The sequence below is a fragment of the Mauremys reevesii genome, linkage group 1, assembly GCF_016161935.1.
Source record: "Mauremys reevesii isolate NIE-2019 linkage group 1, ASM1616193v1, whole genome shotgun sequence".
Classification (NCBI taxonomy): domain Eukaryota; kingdom Metazoa; phylum Chordata; order Testudines; family Geoemydidae; genus Mauremys; species Mauremys reevesii.
Genome location: NC_052623.1, coordinates 99,673,199 through 99,688,545, shown reverse-complemented (window position 1 = coordinate 99,688,545; position 15,347 = coordinate 99,673,199). Strand labels below are relative to the sequence as shown.

At 36.9% G+C, this 15,347-nt stretch overlaps 1 protein-coding gene across 3 annotated transcripts in view; it reads left to right on the top strand.

The window, feature by feature from the left end:
• Positions 1-15,347, top strand: part of ABCC4 (ATP binding cassette subfamily C member 4) — a 269,468-nt gene that overhangs the window by 193,912 nt on the left and 60,209 nt on the right. For all 3 annotated transcript variants that reach the window (XM_039519351.1, XM_039519350.1, XM_039519352.1), the window contains 3 exons: positions 235-314; positions 14,254-14,404; positions 15,082-15,201. In XM_039519351.1, coding sequence (XP_039375285.1) covers positions 235-314; positions 14,254-14,404; positions 15,082-15,201 — 351 coding nt within the window. The remainder of the gene's footprint in view (positions 1-234; positions 315-14,253; positions 14,405-15,081; positions 15,202-15,347) is intronic.

The window sequence follows — 15,347 nt, the reverse complement described above, 5'->3', positions numbered from 1 at the left end:
TTTATTCTTTTTCAGCAAAACATATTGCACTAGCTGTAAAAAAAATCTCCTTTTGTTTTCAGAAGATCTCCTTTTTTGTTTATTTTCAGATGTCAGCCATTTTCTTCTTGCTTTTCTTAAATTGTCTGTAAAACTAAAGTATAATGTCTTTTTAAAAATATTCTGATTTTTGAGAGTTTTTAAAAATTGTCTTAGGAAAAAACCCACAATTTCTTTTGAATCCTGTTTTCATAGGGAGAATCTTAAATCGTTTCTCCAAAGATATTGGCCATCTGGATGATCTGCTTCCACTGACAATTTTGGACTTCATACAGGTAATGTAGTTGTTACAGTTTGAGAATTTTACCTTGGTACTGTGAATTTCAAGTCCTCTATACTCAGTTGACATACAAAACCCAATAACTTATCTGCCAAAGTTTTAGTTGAGTGAATTTAATGAAAGGGCTTGTTTGTGAAAGAAGGGTGTGGTCAAAATTTAATGTGCAAGTGAAAAGCTATCATGAGCAATAAGTGGCAGGTAGGAGTGGCTATACAACTTGCTATCCTGTCAAGATTTCAGCTCATAGTAGCTACATGCTTGGTAAATTGCTCTGGATTTGCCTCCAAGCAGTCTGGCAAGCATAGTGTGTTATGAAATATATACACAGTAAAGAAACAATCAATTCACATGGCAAGATAGCACAGATTAACCTAATTATGTGTGTACTTCCACAAAGAAGCAAATGCTTACCGCACCATTTTGGATTAAAATAGGTGTGGCTATTTACAAAGAAAGGATTAGTAATAACAGGGTGAAAATAATAGTCTTAATAGGAACAAGAGAAAGAAGTTACTGCAAATAGAAAAATGTCTATAAGCAAAAACGATTTTAGTGACAATGAAAGGATTAAATTTATGGCATTACAGTGATTTTGATTGGCATCCCAATTAGTTCTTTTCATGAATACTTCAAAAGCAAAATGTTTACAAAAACAACCGCTGTATGCTAAAATATTCTTAATGCCTTTAGCCTTAACATTCAGAATTGCAGAAATTAGAGATGGAAAAGGTTGATTAGGCCATCTGTAGATTCATCACTCTACCTATTCAGAAATGTTTCCTACAGTAATATTACTTAGTGCTTTATCCAGTCTGTTTACGGTTGACTCCATGGAGGTTTCACCTATTTTTTCATATTGGAATTAAATGTACTTTGGGTTTGTAAAAGTTACTTTTAGCTAAAACACATTTTTTTAGAAAACACCTGTTTACTTGCCTAAGCAAGGTCTTAAGGTTGAAGAGCTTTTTGCCCTGCTTTTCAAAGCTGTTCAGTGCAGTAGACCCCTTTGGGAGGGAGATGGGATGGCTTTTTTTTTTAATCTGCTCGCAGGACCTCCATTAGAAATTGTAAACACTTTTTACCATTAGCTGCTGTTTTCCTAACTCTTAATGTTAAGCTTTTGAATTTTGCCTGGTTTCCAAAGTATACAAAAGATCTGTCCTATGCACAGAAGGTAAACAATCTGCTAGTGTGTCTGTGTATTGGCCATTTATTTCTATCAGTTATATGGAATCAAAACTTTGTCTTTCTTTAGACTTAGCAGCTATCTTTTATTAGACAGGACATCTTGCTTCGTTTCAATTGGTTTAGGCAATGCATTTGTGTCCTGCTATCCCGCTGCGTGCCCAGACTGTTCTGCATATTGCCCATTTGCTAGCCTCCTCTCCTGCGTATAGTATGCTTCTGCTCTCCCTACTGTGTACAGGACTGAGTAAGTCCAGGCTGCAGGCAGTGAAATGACCTGGCTTTGCTGCTGCTTCTGGTATTTGATTGGCTGCCCCTGTAATCAGCATGAAACTCCTCTCCAAAGCCTGATGGCTGCTGCCAAAGCTGGAGAGAGCTGGAAAGAATTTAGGGGACAAAAGGAAAGGGGAGGTGTTGAGAAACTGAGGAGGGGAAAGGGAACAGAGGTGAACAGACAGTTGCAGGGGAAATGATGTTCCGCATTGTATTCCTCAATTTAGGGTTAACATGTCCCATGTTGTCACTCATTTGAGAGTAGGGAAGGGGGTCTGTGTCCCATTGTGGAGTGTCTGGAGGTAGAGAAGTACAAATATGTCTTTCCAATTGGTGCAGGTAATTTATATTATTACATGCATCTTTCAAGTGCCTGCCACTGTAGTTAGTAAGTGCTCAGATATTACAGGCAAATGGAGGCAGATTCAGTGTACTGTATGTTTACTCAAACTGAACTGATCTGGGATGAAAGAATAAAGTATTTCTTTGTAAATTTGAATTTCTTGTTCTTTTGACTGTTATCAAGCCTCTCATCCATATTGTGAAAACTGCAATTTGCAAAAGTTTCCTGTCCAAAATCTCATGTGCTTAGCTACTTAGTTCATCTCTTGTAAATAGGGCATTTAAGTAGCTGAAAGACAGGTGTTCTGAAGTTTGCACTGGACATGAAAACACACAAGCTTTGGGAACAGATGTATGGTATAGTAAAGTGGGAAAAAAAGGATTTTTTTTAAATACACTACTTGTAGATGTCCAGAATCTTTACCGAAATTATTTAAATTATTTTTGTTGGACATAAATTTCAGTGCTTCCCTGTTCTGTTGGGCATAAGAAAAGAAGACTTAGGTAGTTAAATCTTATTATAGGTTTGTTGCATTTAGCTATTAAACTTCTGAGCATGAGAGGAAAAACATTCCCTCTCTTTGTTAAAATGTACCACTGCTGAACATCGGTGGTGCCTATTAGTTAATACATCTTGAGTTATATTACATTATTTCTCTCTAAGGAGCACAGATTTCTAGAGAGGATAACTCTTATCAATTATGATAAAGATCTTTTGTCATTTGTTTTGTTTGCAGGTGTCTTTTATAAGACTTTCTATAATCCCTTCAGGAAGAAATATTTTCTTTTTTAAGAACAGTATTAGCTAAGTATAAAAGCTCTGATCCCTACTATTGTTGTTGATTCTTTGAGGGACATTTCCCAACATTCATTGTTTAAATGGTTGTCAGGAGGAATCAAGTGAAATTTAATAAACAATGCAGCAACTGGTTCATCTTACTTTGTGTGTAGAAGCTTTTCTTGTGAGGATTTGCATTGAAGAAGTGGTCCTTGTTGTAAGTCGTTAGGGTAGTTTTGAAGCTTTCCAGTCCGTTACTATATTAGCAAGTGTATATTTCATTTCTGAACAAATAAACTTAAATAAATAATTAAAATTTACTAGTTTAAAGATTTTCATATTTAAAAAGAATATAGATTTTAAGTGAATACCAAAAATTCCCAGTATTACCATAGAACCCTAATAAGATTTACACACTGCACTACAGTTCTAATTAACATGATTAGTCTAGATAGCTATACTGGATGAAAAATAATTCCTAAAACGGAAATAATTACATTTATTTTGTCTGTCATTGGATAAACGAGAAAGAAATAGTTTGTTTATTTTTAAAAGAGAATAGAAATCTTCTGGACACGTAATAAAGAGTTGTTAGAGGAAAAAATGAAATGGGGAGGCATGCAACAAGCACAAAAATGCTTAAATAAAGCCTTACTATATTTGGGTTCCACAGCTGACCATGATTTTCAGAACTGTGGATCTGAAAGGGCACCCAAAGTCAGCTCCTCATAGTCCAATATTTGAGGATTAAAGAGCAGGAGACTGTATAAATTCTGCTTCCTTTGTTTTGTGAAAAGGTCTGCTCAACTTGAGAACAAAGATATTCAAAAGAGAAGATTTAGCCTTAGAGAATGAGGAAATTATTTTTTGCCTGCTATTTTGTAAATCTTTAACAGCGTACAGGAAAGGTCATGTTCGCTTGATAACTGTCTGTTGAAATAATTGCTTCCTTCATCCTGTAAATAAAAAATAGAATGATCTGTCAGAGCATACATTTAAGGATATATGCTGCTACACTGATATCAAATGGAGCTGTATGTGCAGACAGAGGGTAGGTTATTATACACCTCTACCCCGATATAACGCGACCTGATATAACACGAATTCGGATATAACACGGTAAAGCAGCACTCCAGGGGGGTGGGGCTGCGTGCTCTGGTGGATAATAGCAAGTTCGATAGAACACGGTTTCACCTATAACGTGGTAAGATTTTTTGGCTCCCAAAGACAGCGTTATATTGGGGTAGAGGTGTACGTAACTGAGTTTCTTTGAATTTTACATTTACAGCCTGATTCAAAACTCATAAAAGTAAATAAGAAATTTTTCATTAACTTCAGTAGGCTCTGGATCAGGCTGTTAGTGTTCAAGGCTCCTATCCAGAAATAGGTGCACTTGTGTGGGCCCTTATACCTCTGATGGACTCTGTGTGGGCATAAGTTTCAATGCCCGCTCATCTCTTTGAAAATATGTGCCATATTTATTAAATTCATAACTGATCATTTACATTTACTGCTATGTTTGTTATAGTCCAAGCTGATTTTTAGAAAGTTAGTAACTTAAACTAGTACATGAGTGGAAATAACTTGAAAAGCAAAATGAAGGTAACAGTGTTTGGTTGATGTAAGCCCATATACTTTGTTAGTCAGTTACCTTATAACACTTACCCTCATTCTTCCTTCCCCTTCCTTTCCTGCTATTGTTTACATTCAGTTGGGACATCCTGTTTTCAGCTAAGATGTAAGCTCTTCAAGGCAGGAACCATGGATAAAATGTTCAAAAGTGCATTGATGACTTAGGTGACTGATTCTCATTGACTTTCAATGGGATTTAGACACCTAAAATTACTTAGGGTTCATCTACCCTGTAAATACAGTAAAGGGTTAGTTCTTAACTCAAGTTAGCTAACAGGTTAAGATAGCAGTGTGGACATGAAAACTATTATCTTGATTTTGAAGCTCAAGGTAAAGCCTGTAGGGGAGCCTGGGGTTGCACTTGAGTGCTAACTTGATTAAAAGCTGGGTTGCAGTGTCTTTACTACTATTTTTTTCTGAGTTAGCGAACACCTTTTTTTGCACTGAAAGACATCTTCTTAGATTCGTCAGAATATTTTACTTTATACCTGTTTACATGTTTGTACTGTATCTGGCACAATGGGACTTTCATCCTGAGTGGGATCTAAAAGTGCTACCAGAATATAAATAATAGTCACAAATATTCTTCCTTTAGTGAACAATAAAACGGATCAGATTTAAATAAGTAAATAAATAAATGGGCTTAAGGATGTTCAATGCCCAACTTCTGTTAAAAGTGAATAGGACTTGGGCACTCAGTTCCTTTAGGCTCTTTTGAAAATCCCTTCTAAGCTCACTTATTATCCTAGCCAAAATTTCCTGACTCTATGGGTATGTCCACACTACCCGCCGGATCATCAGGTAGTGATCTATCGGGGATTGATTTATCGTGTCTCGTCTAGACACGATAAATCGATCCCCGAATGCTCTGCCGTCGACTCCGGAACTCCACCAGGGCTAGAGGCAGAAGCGGAGTCGACGAAGGAGCCGCGGCCATCAATCCTGTGCCGTGAAGACGGGAGGTAAGTCAATCTAAGATACGTCGACTTCAGCTATGCTATTCTCATAGCTGAAGTTGCGTATCTTAGATCGATCCCCCTTTCCCCTCCCCCCGCCCCCCCCAGTGTAGAACAGGCCTATCTTTAGCACGGCGGGGCACAAGGTTCCAACCTTGTGGAGCTCATTGACAAACTGGGGCTTATCATTTAAATACACTGTGATTAAAATATTACATCTGTATACAACTTAACATAATAAATTCATATATTGGCTTTTTTTAATTGGAGAAAGAATCCAGTGGTGGAATATTATAGTACTCTTAGTTTAATAGAATGTAAGGTATAACATTATATTAAATAACATTTTATATACAATAGACCATATTTTCAAAAGTGGCTACTGTTTATGATGCCTTGATTTCCGCATGCTCAACCTGAGACACTTTAGGGGCTTATTTACAGAGCTGGTGAGAGTCCATATCTCATTAAGTTTAAATGGACTTGTCGGTGCTTAGCATCCTTGAAAATCAGCATTTTAAGTGTTTCAAGTTGGGGTCGCAAAATTAGTAGCCATTTGAAAATGTTGGCCAATATGCTCATCTTCAAAAAGGTCTACGGAGTCTTCCATTTCCAATAGCTTCACCATTTCATGCCCTTTCTCTTTTTATGTTCCCTTTCTTCTACAATAGCCACTAGTTAGTATTTAAAGTCAGCATAATATAGATGTCTTAGTTTATTGTCTTTTTGATAACAAAATGTAAATCCTCTATGATTTCATTATTCATATCTAGATAAATGAATTGCTGGTTTAGTTTCCAGCATATTTAAAGATGATAATTTAAAAGCAGTATTTCCCACTCATTTTGATTTTACCCTATGCTGGATTTTAAAAACTCAAGATTTGTTTTGTTTCTGGGGAACACTGTGAACATGTGAACTATCAGCAGCTGCCCTTGGTAAAGGGCAGTGATTTATTGAGGAAAACTGAATTGCAAAACCTTTTTCTCCCAAAATCAACAGCTTGACTGAGCTTAAATAACTGACTTTTCATATCCTTTCATCACATACAAAGACCTAATCTTGAGACTACTTGAGCCACCAATGTAGGCTTTGGCTAAGACCACCGCTGAATGTGTCATTCCCTTCTCACCACACACAAAACACATTGACTGCAGCTTTATGAAGTGAAAATACTGAAGAAAAGGAAAATGTGAAGAAGGTGTCCACAGTCATTCCTTTAAAAAAATAGCTGCTGCATCTGGATATTAAGAACAAAAAGTGCCTAAGACTGGAATAATAAGCTAGGGTCACTTGCTTTCATAGGTGCAAAAGAGTGGAACTGCCTTTACTTGTTTCAGTACCACTGACCCTTGCATTTTATTGTTTGGCAATGTCAGGGAAAGTGTGTAGAAGGAATTCCAGCATCTTTTAGCTTTACAATGACTTTGTCATTTTGTGATTCCTATAGTTTGTTCCCCCCCCCCCCCCCCCCCCGCCTCAAACGTAGCCAGGTTTTGTATTGTAAGATAATTTTAAGATATTTGTACATTGGATAATTAAATAAAAGTTCTTTGCTAAAAGATGATGCAACTTGGTTCAATTTTTATGATATTTTAAAACATCAAAATAATGAGGATATCAAAAAATACTCAAGGACTGGGATCTTTGTTAAATGTCTGTCTGTTCTCTTTGGTAAAGCAAGCAGTACAAACATGTGTCTTTTGTGTGTGTGTTGTTACATTCTGATTTTTTGAGTGATATTAGGTGCAAAGATTCTGTGATTTTGCCATTATAGGAAGTTTAGCTAAAAGAGCACAGTAAATAGCAGCATGGTGACAGTTAATCACGGGGGACTCTCTGAACCTTTTTCTGCTTGCATCTACTTTTTCCAGTTTCTCTTTTCCAGCATCCATGCCACAATGGATCAGTTAGTATTTAACATAAGGCTAATTAAGACTTACTGGGACGGGGGACGGGGGGCGAAAATAAGAGTGTGATTTTTACCAGGGCTACTAGAAGATGGCACAGGCATTTAGATAGATATATGATGAGGTGGAAATGTTCATTTAAAAAAAGAGATGATTCTGTAACTTTTTCTGAAAAGCAGAATATGCATGCATGCAATAAGCTTTATTACTATAGCGGAACAGAAATTTAATATAAAATATAAAATAATGCAGATAACTATTTCAGTATTTTCTGGATTTTGTTCTTGTTTCATATCCACTCTATTTTTGAATAAAATAAATTATTTATTCATATGTGGAAGAAGACAGTACACAAACATTCCTCTCAATTATTTTGCATTTATCTTTTGCCCTTGATGACTCTGTTTCTCTTCCCTAACTCTTTTCTTCTTCATTTTCTTTTCACTTTCTTGTCTTTTTCTTTGTGTACTTCTCAGCTTTCAACAACATACTGTACCTAAGTTATTTCTGTGATTTTTCTTAATGAATTAGGGAAAAGCAGTATTTTGAATATAGTACCTCTCAGTTCCTTGAAAAATAAAACTAGCTTTCATTTGGTGATATATGAACTCTTTTTTTTCCTGTAATTTTCTTGGTCTAGAGTACTAGAAGTCTTGTGTGATGCAGTCTTTTGGCAAGATTTCTAGTAATTCATGGTTTTGACTGGTTGTAAGCAGTGGGAATATAGCAAGGACAGCTTTTCTCAAAGTATTTTGGTGCCTCTGGATGAAACCAAAAGGTGCTGAGGTGCACAAAACTACTTTAAAGTTAAATGATTTTTTTTTCCTCGACAAAACTACCAAACAAAGGTTCAGTTCTAGTTTTGGATGAAGATTTAGGTCAGACCTTACCTTTGGCTTTCATATCCCTATTTTCCTTCCCAGCTTACTTTGGGACAGATCTTTAGCTGGTGCAAATCAGCTTAGTTGCATTGAAGTGTACCAGCCTTTTCATCAGCTGAGGATTTGGCCACCCAGAGGCCAAGTGAGGAGTTGAGTTCACCAAGAATTTCTAAATGTCTTTCAAGAGATCCTGCTGATCCTAGACTCTTCAAGTCTATTAGACGTGGGGTTTGGTATATTTTACTATGGAAAGGCCACAAAGAGGTATTCAAAAGGCTAAGCAAATATATTTTCTACAGTTTGTTTTTTGCTCTATCTTTGTTGAAATACTTAATTTGCTTTTGGCACAGAGGTGGAACCTTTGATTATTTATTTACATGATTTGTAAAGCATTTTTATAACCCTCCACATTTGTAGCACAGCCTGATTATTGAAGAAAAGACATATCAAGGTCATTAACATTTCTAACACTTCACAGCAGCTAGAAATCTTTTAATTCTACTGTCAGTCATGGAGTGTAACAATCCTGTTCTAAATGGTGATAAGTACAAATCTTCTAGATTGCCTTAAACTATTGATATACTATAGATATGACTTATGTGCTTACAAAGTAGGATTTCACTGTTTGGCAAAAAGACTGCAGATTTTACTTTTGATTTGTGGAAAAAAACTGATCATATTTTGAATTACTAAGCTATGTTCACTAGTGTGGGTGTTGGATCATTATGCATATTTATTCTAAAAACAAACATGAGGACAAGAAATTATCTGTAACAAAAAATTATATATCTCGTAGAAATGTGTGCATATCATGCCATACTTAAGAACTTTTATCCTGCTTTTCACAAAATCTGAAATTGATATAGTTGCTGATCAGTAAATCCTCCAGCAGATTAATGAGTTGCATTAATGACTCCAAAGACAGTACGTCATCTATGGATTGATTTAAAGAAAGGCAATTTAAATCACTGATTTAAATCACCAAGTGGAAATCCTAGCTATAAATCATCAATTCTAATCAAGTTTTCCACTTGTACTTTAGTTATTTTCTAACTACATTCTTATTGGTTGATATAACCATTAAAACATGTTGATTTACAACTAAATAGAGCCTTATACTAGATTTGGTACCTGGGAGGGTCCACTATAACTATATATTAAATGTTAAATATTAAATAAATGTATAGTTTATATTTTCAGATTATTATTGATTGTACCTTTTTATTATGTTAGAAAATGGTGAATGATATATTGCTTATTTGCTAGATAATTAAGATTTTTTTTTTCATGATTTGTGTCAAGCTGCATTAGGGTGAGAATTAGAATTGAACACAAAGCAGCATATACAATTTTTTTAATGCTTAAAATATTTTAGATACATAAATTTCAATTATCAAAATGTTTCACATTTACAACTAAATGATTTCTTAAACAGAGGGATTAACTGTAGTCAATAAACAAAACTATTTCAGCCCAACTTGGTAAATTTTTCAAATACGTACAAGTGAAAATGACTGGAGCTTAAGTTTCTACTTGCCTAAGGGAGGTCTAGACTTAAAACACTGCAGCGGCGTCACTGTAGTGCTTCAGTGAAGACGCTACTATGGCAACAGCAGAGCTTCTCCCATCGGCGTAGTTAATCCATCACCATCAGAGATGGTGCCTATGTTGATGGGAGAAGTTCTCTCATTGACAGAGAAATGTCTGCACCGGGTGCTAGGTCGGTATAATTGTGTCATTCGGGGTTGTGGACACTCCTGAGCGATGTAGTTATACCAGTGTAAGTTTATAATGTAGACCTGGCCCAAATCTCTTGAAAATGAGACGGTCTACTATATTACTTAGACTGTCCTTCAAACTTTTAAAACTAGGGGATCTCATCCCCTCCCTCCTTGTTTTTATTTCATAGACTGGAGGAGACAAGACAAGTTTTCCTGCTTTTTCAACTCCTAATTGACTTCTCAACTTTGAATGTATTAGTCCAAATGAAGAAAATACTCTTTCTGTACCTGCAGAAGAGGCTGGTGTTGTGAAAAGCAGTTGTAGCACTTCAACAGGCTCTGGTTCCAGGTGCTTAGCTAGTGACTTCCACCAGCTTTCTTTAAAAGATCATCAGCAAACATGTACTGCTTGAATGGTTCACCTCCAAACCTGAAAGTCATTGTGGTTAGCATAATTAATGGGTGATTATTAGATGCTCATGTCATAGTGGCATCATCTCCTTCAGCAGTTAGACATCTACCCCGGTACTTTGGGTTGGGAATATTGGCAAGAAAATGAGGTGGAGTAAGTGCCTGATCCATCTGCTTCTTTACTGCCTGCAATTTAACTTTGTTGTTGAGTATTTCTTTCTTCAGTGTTTCTTGACATTCTTTCCACATTTTAACAACATCAGCAATATAGCAGCCGTCTTTATGCAGTTTGTCCAAGGCTACAGAAATAGGTTTTTGTTAAGTTGGCCATAAAATAATGGCTGCAGCTTAGGTCATCTAGTACATTGAAAGAGGAGGGTACTTTTCAGGGACTTCTCGCTTCTCGGCTCTATGAGCTAAGGTGTGAAAAAATTATCTAAGTTATACATTTCTTGCTTTGGGAAGCATGGCTGTCTTTTGGTATTAATTTGATAGCACTTTTTACTTAATTCATTTGGATTATTTTCTCTAGTTCCCCAAATAGGAGAAAATTAGGAGAAAAAAAAAAGAGCTTTCACTTTCTAGACAACAGCTATTCCTGCATTATTGTGGACAGCTGATATTCTAAACCACTGTGTTCACTTCCATCCTGTTTTCCCCAACTATTTTTTAGTGGGCTTTGAAATACAGCACAGTCCTTTAAACAAGTAGACCTTTCTTTATTTGCAAGTCATTTGCATCTTGTTAAATGGATTATTTTAGGTCCTCATTGCTGAAAACAAATGTTAAGCTACCAATGAGTAATACACTGGCTTAGTAACTGTTTCCTTATGTCTGCTTCCATAACTGTAACAGCCTATAACTTACTCATAGCTAAAAGAGTTTTCCGTAGCTCAAGAGGTAGAGGGCTGGTTTTTGGTTCCAGTTTTATCATCTGCCATCAACTGTGGAAAGTGTGTGTGTGATAATGTATGTGTGTGTGTGTGTGTATATATATATATATATCTCCTCAGTTTGTCAAAAATACACTCTAAAAGGTTTATATTTTATCTACAGTGTTGTTAAGATTTCTTTATTACCCATTCAGATATTACCTGTATTTCTCAAAGGCAAGAATACTGTAATAGATCCCCACTGTGGAGTTGGAGTCCCTGTGCATGATTGAAGTTAGAACCCACTAGGGTAACCATATTTCCATATGCTGAATACGGGACACCTGGTAAAATTACTCGTATTCAAACAAGTTCAATGGCAGTCAATCAGAACTATGCACTACAAACATTCAAAAACATACAAACTCGTTAAAAAGAAATACTGTGTAGTTGGATTCTTTTTATTTACCTTCTTATCTTTAAGGCTTTAGGGTTCACACAGGGAGGAGTGAGACACATGGGGAGAGGTGACACCCCCCACCCCCCCGTACAACTGTCTCGCACGGTGGGGTGACTGACCAACCTGACCCTCCCTGCCTGCTGCGCTCTGCCCTCCCTGCCTGCTCCTGGGACAGACCCATGTCTCCCAGTACTTGGCCCCGAGGCAGCTGGCAGTCAAGGGTACAGGATTTCTTTTAGGCATTGTGGCTCCAGTTGAGGGCAGAGGTAGGCAAGGAGGTGCCTTTAGAACTGGCTAGGATAGGGACAGCTGACTCTGGAGGGAATGGTACGCTGGAGAAATTCATATTTTCATTTTCAGTGATCTGGAAGGGGGTTTTAGAGGAGCTAGAGTCTTTTTATGGGTCCTCCCACTTGCCCAGGAGCCACAGTGAAAATGAAATAGTCTCACAGGAGTTTAAAGAGCTGCTTTGCTGATCGCACTGATCCCCTGAGTGCTCTCCTCACTCACTTGGTGAAGGGGTGAGAGCAGTGCTGGTAGCAGAAGTTTAGATTCTTTTTTTCCTAGTATTACTGTACGTTTATTTATCCAAGTAAAATGTATCCTGTCATCACCCTGCCTTGTCTCCCAGGGTATAAATCTACCCAGAGTACTCTCAATCCACCATACATGTTTAGTAAGTGAAACAACATAACTTCATTGGCGAACTTTGTCAACTTTCTCTCCACTGCCTCGTCCATGTAATTAATAAATACATCAACACTGGCCTCAAAACTGACCCCTGGAGAATTCCCCTATTAACTTATTTTAACTCTGATGAATAGTGGGCTACAATAACTGTTTCATACTGTTGAACCTGTGTATAATTCGCAGCACGACTTTACCTCTGACCCCATGGTTATTTTTCTTACTAGTCTTTTATGAGGCACTGTAACAGGGTGGCAAAGTGCATGATCTTGCATAGGGATGCAGGGTTCTTTTGTTGATCCATCCTGTTAGGAGGAATTAGATTCTTGCATAAAGATAAGTAAATTCTGTTGATTCATTGTGCCACTGAGATACAACAGAAATGTGTGTGTAGGACCCTTACATGAGTATAGGGCAAATTAATGTTCAGACAGGAAGGTCCTGTAAGAAACCCTAAGAAGACATAGTCGTAAGGGGAGAGGTTCCACTGAGGTTTGTGCTGATTGACTCTATTGACTCAAAAATAACAGCCACCATGAGGGGGCAAGTTTGACTTTATTCAATATGTGTGGACTTTATTAGAAGTAAGATGGGAATGCTTTGTGCTTCATAGGCAACTTAGAGGAAAATATTATGAAAATCCAGGTAATTCAGTTTATCCATTAGGTTAGCTATATCTGATATTTCATTAAACTTTTCCAAATACCTTTACAAATATAAGGATTGACACTTTCCTGCCAACAAGTCTTGCTTTCTCAAGGCCAAAGGGAGTCCCACATTTCCATTGACATCTGGAGATCAAGCAGCAGTAGAATTCAGCTGGAATTTAGTTACACACAAAAGTTGATAAACCCAAAGGGATTACACATTTAGGAGCTAGTACGGAGTATAGAGAACAGTTTTCTAACAGTGTACCTTCCAAGAAGTAGTAATTAACACTGTGCAGGAATTTAACATAAACCTGGAATTTCAGCTATCTGCATGTCATAAAGACTTATGTTACCTGCCATTGGGTACATATGGGAGCACTAACTGCCCTGAGGATTTCCACACCCTAGCCAATTAACCCTCTTACTCTAGTATCTCCAGATTTCTATAGGTAAGCTTCAGGTTTAGCCCAGCTGTTCAGTCTCCTGTTTCTTGCTGGATCCTTAACCTGGTACACATGTCTCTTTGGAAACCTCTCTTGGCAGTGTCCATGTTGTTCTTAACTGTAGAAGTTATTTTTCCTATTATCAGATTAATCACATAGGCATAGAAAGTTCAAACTTTAACATACTGTCAGGCAGTCAGATCTTCAGTTTATGCTGGGTACGGTGGTTCAAAGAACAACACCTAAGTTTCTGTCAAAGCTCAATTCAACCTTTCACCTGAGCTAGCAAATACATCTATATGGTTCTCTGAATGTCTGCAGAACAATTAACTATTACCTATCTTGAACTTGTCCATTTTGTAAATCAGGTACACTGTTAGTTATTTGCGGGATCACAGGAAATGGATCAACACCATGAAAGCAAGCGTTTCATGTTGGGTCAAGTTGGTTGTAGCAGCTCCCATTAGATTCTGGCAGAACAAATCATGCAGAAAATAGAGTAAATTCTACAATTAATCTGAAATATTAAAAACATTAAATCTTATAAATATAATGTGAAAATAATTGTGATCTAGCTATTATATGAAAGTTGTTGTTTATACTTTTAATTGGAGTGTCATCTTTATGTCTGAATATTTAACCTTTTAATGATGTGAAATAGTTTTTGAGCTTATTTTGAGTGGAATCCTTCTGGGTAAGGAAGTAATGTTTTCTCTTGCCTATGTTGTTGCAGACTCTCCTACAGATTTTTGGCGTGGTAGCTGTGGCTGTGGCAGTGATTCCTTGGATACTCATCCCTTTAGTTCCACTTTGTATTCTTTTCATTTTTCTTCGACGGTATTTCTTAGACACAGCGAGAGATATTAAACGTCTGGAGTCCACAAGTAAGTTGCTTGGATAGAGCTGATTTTAAGTCTGAGCAACAATTATATGAGATGCTCAAATTCTGCAATCAATTAATTAATCAGGAATTTTTGCTCTAGTTTTGCAGATTACTTGCTTGTTGTCTTGGGTCTCAACCCAGCAAAATCCTTCAACACTTGCTTAACCTCAGGCTTAAACCCACAATTAATGTCTTTGAAATCAAATGGACTACTCATATATTTAAAGTTATGGACATATTTAAGTGATTTGCTGGATCATAGCCTTATTGGGCTAATTGCACATAATAATGTAGGTTTTGACCCAGTATGACCTTCATGATTATCTCTGTATTTCAAATTGACTATAGTATTAAATAGCAGAGTCTGAGTCTTGAGAATCATGAATTTAAAAAAAAATTGGGTGCATTATCTGATTAGTGAAAGAAACAAAGGAAGAAGCCGTGGGTGATAACAACTGTTGAAAACTTTTTTTGTGTCAATTAGATTAATCCATTTTGCCATCCAAGTGGGTGTAATTGAATAACAGGAAAGTAGGTTTATCCTATGTTTATCCTAAAAGATGTGATTCGCTGGCTTGTGTCAGTAAACAGAGAAGTAGGATTAAAGATTAACATAGTGCAAAAAATTACCAACACCGCCCTACAGCTACAATAAATTAGTCTTGTTTTACTTCACAGCTCGAAGTCCAGTGTTCTCCCACTTGTCAACATCTCTCCAGGGACTTTGGACAATTCGTGCTTTCAAAGCAGAGCAAAGATTCCAAGAATTATTTGATGCTCACCAAGATCTTCACTCAGGTTTGTCATGAATAGACATGGACAGCTAAGTATGTAGCTCTTTCAGAGGGAAGTATTTTCTCCCCTCAGATACATGTGAGCAGCGTACATGCACACGTCATGCTGATTTTAATACATCTCTCTTTAGTGCAAAATCTCCCCATTAA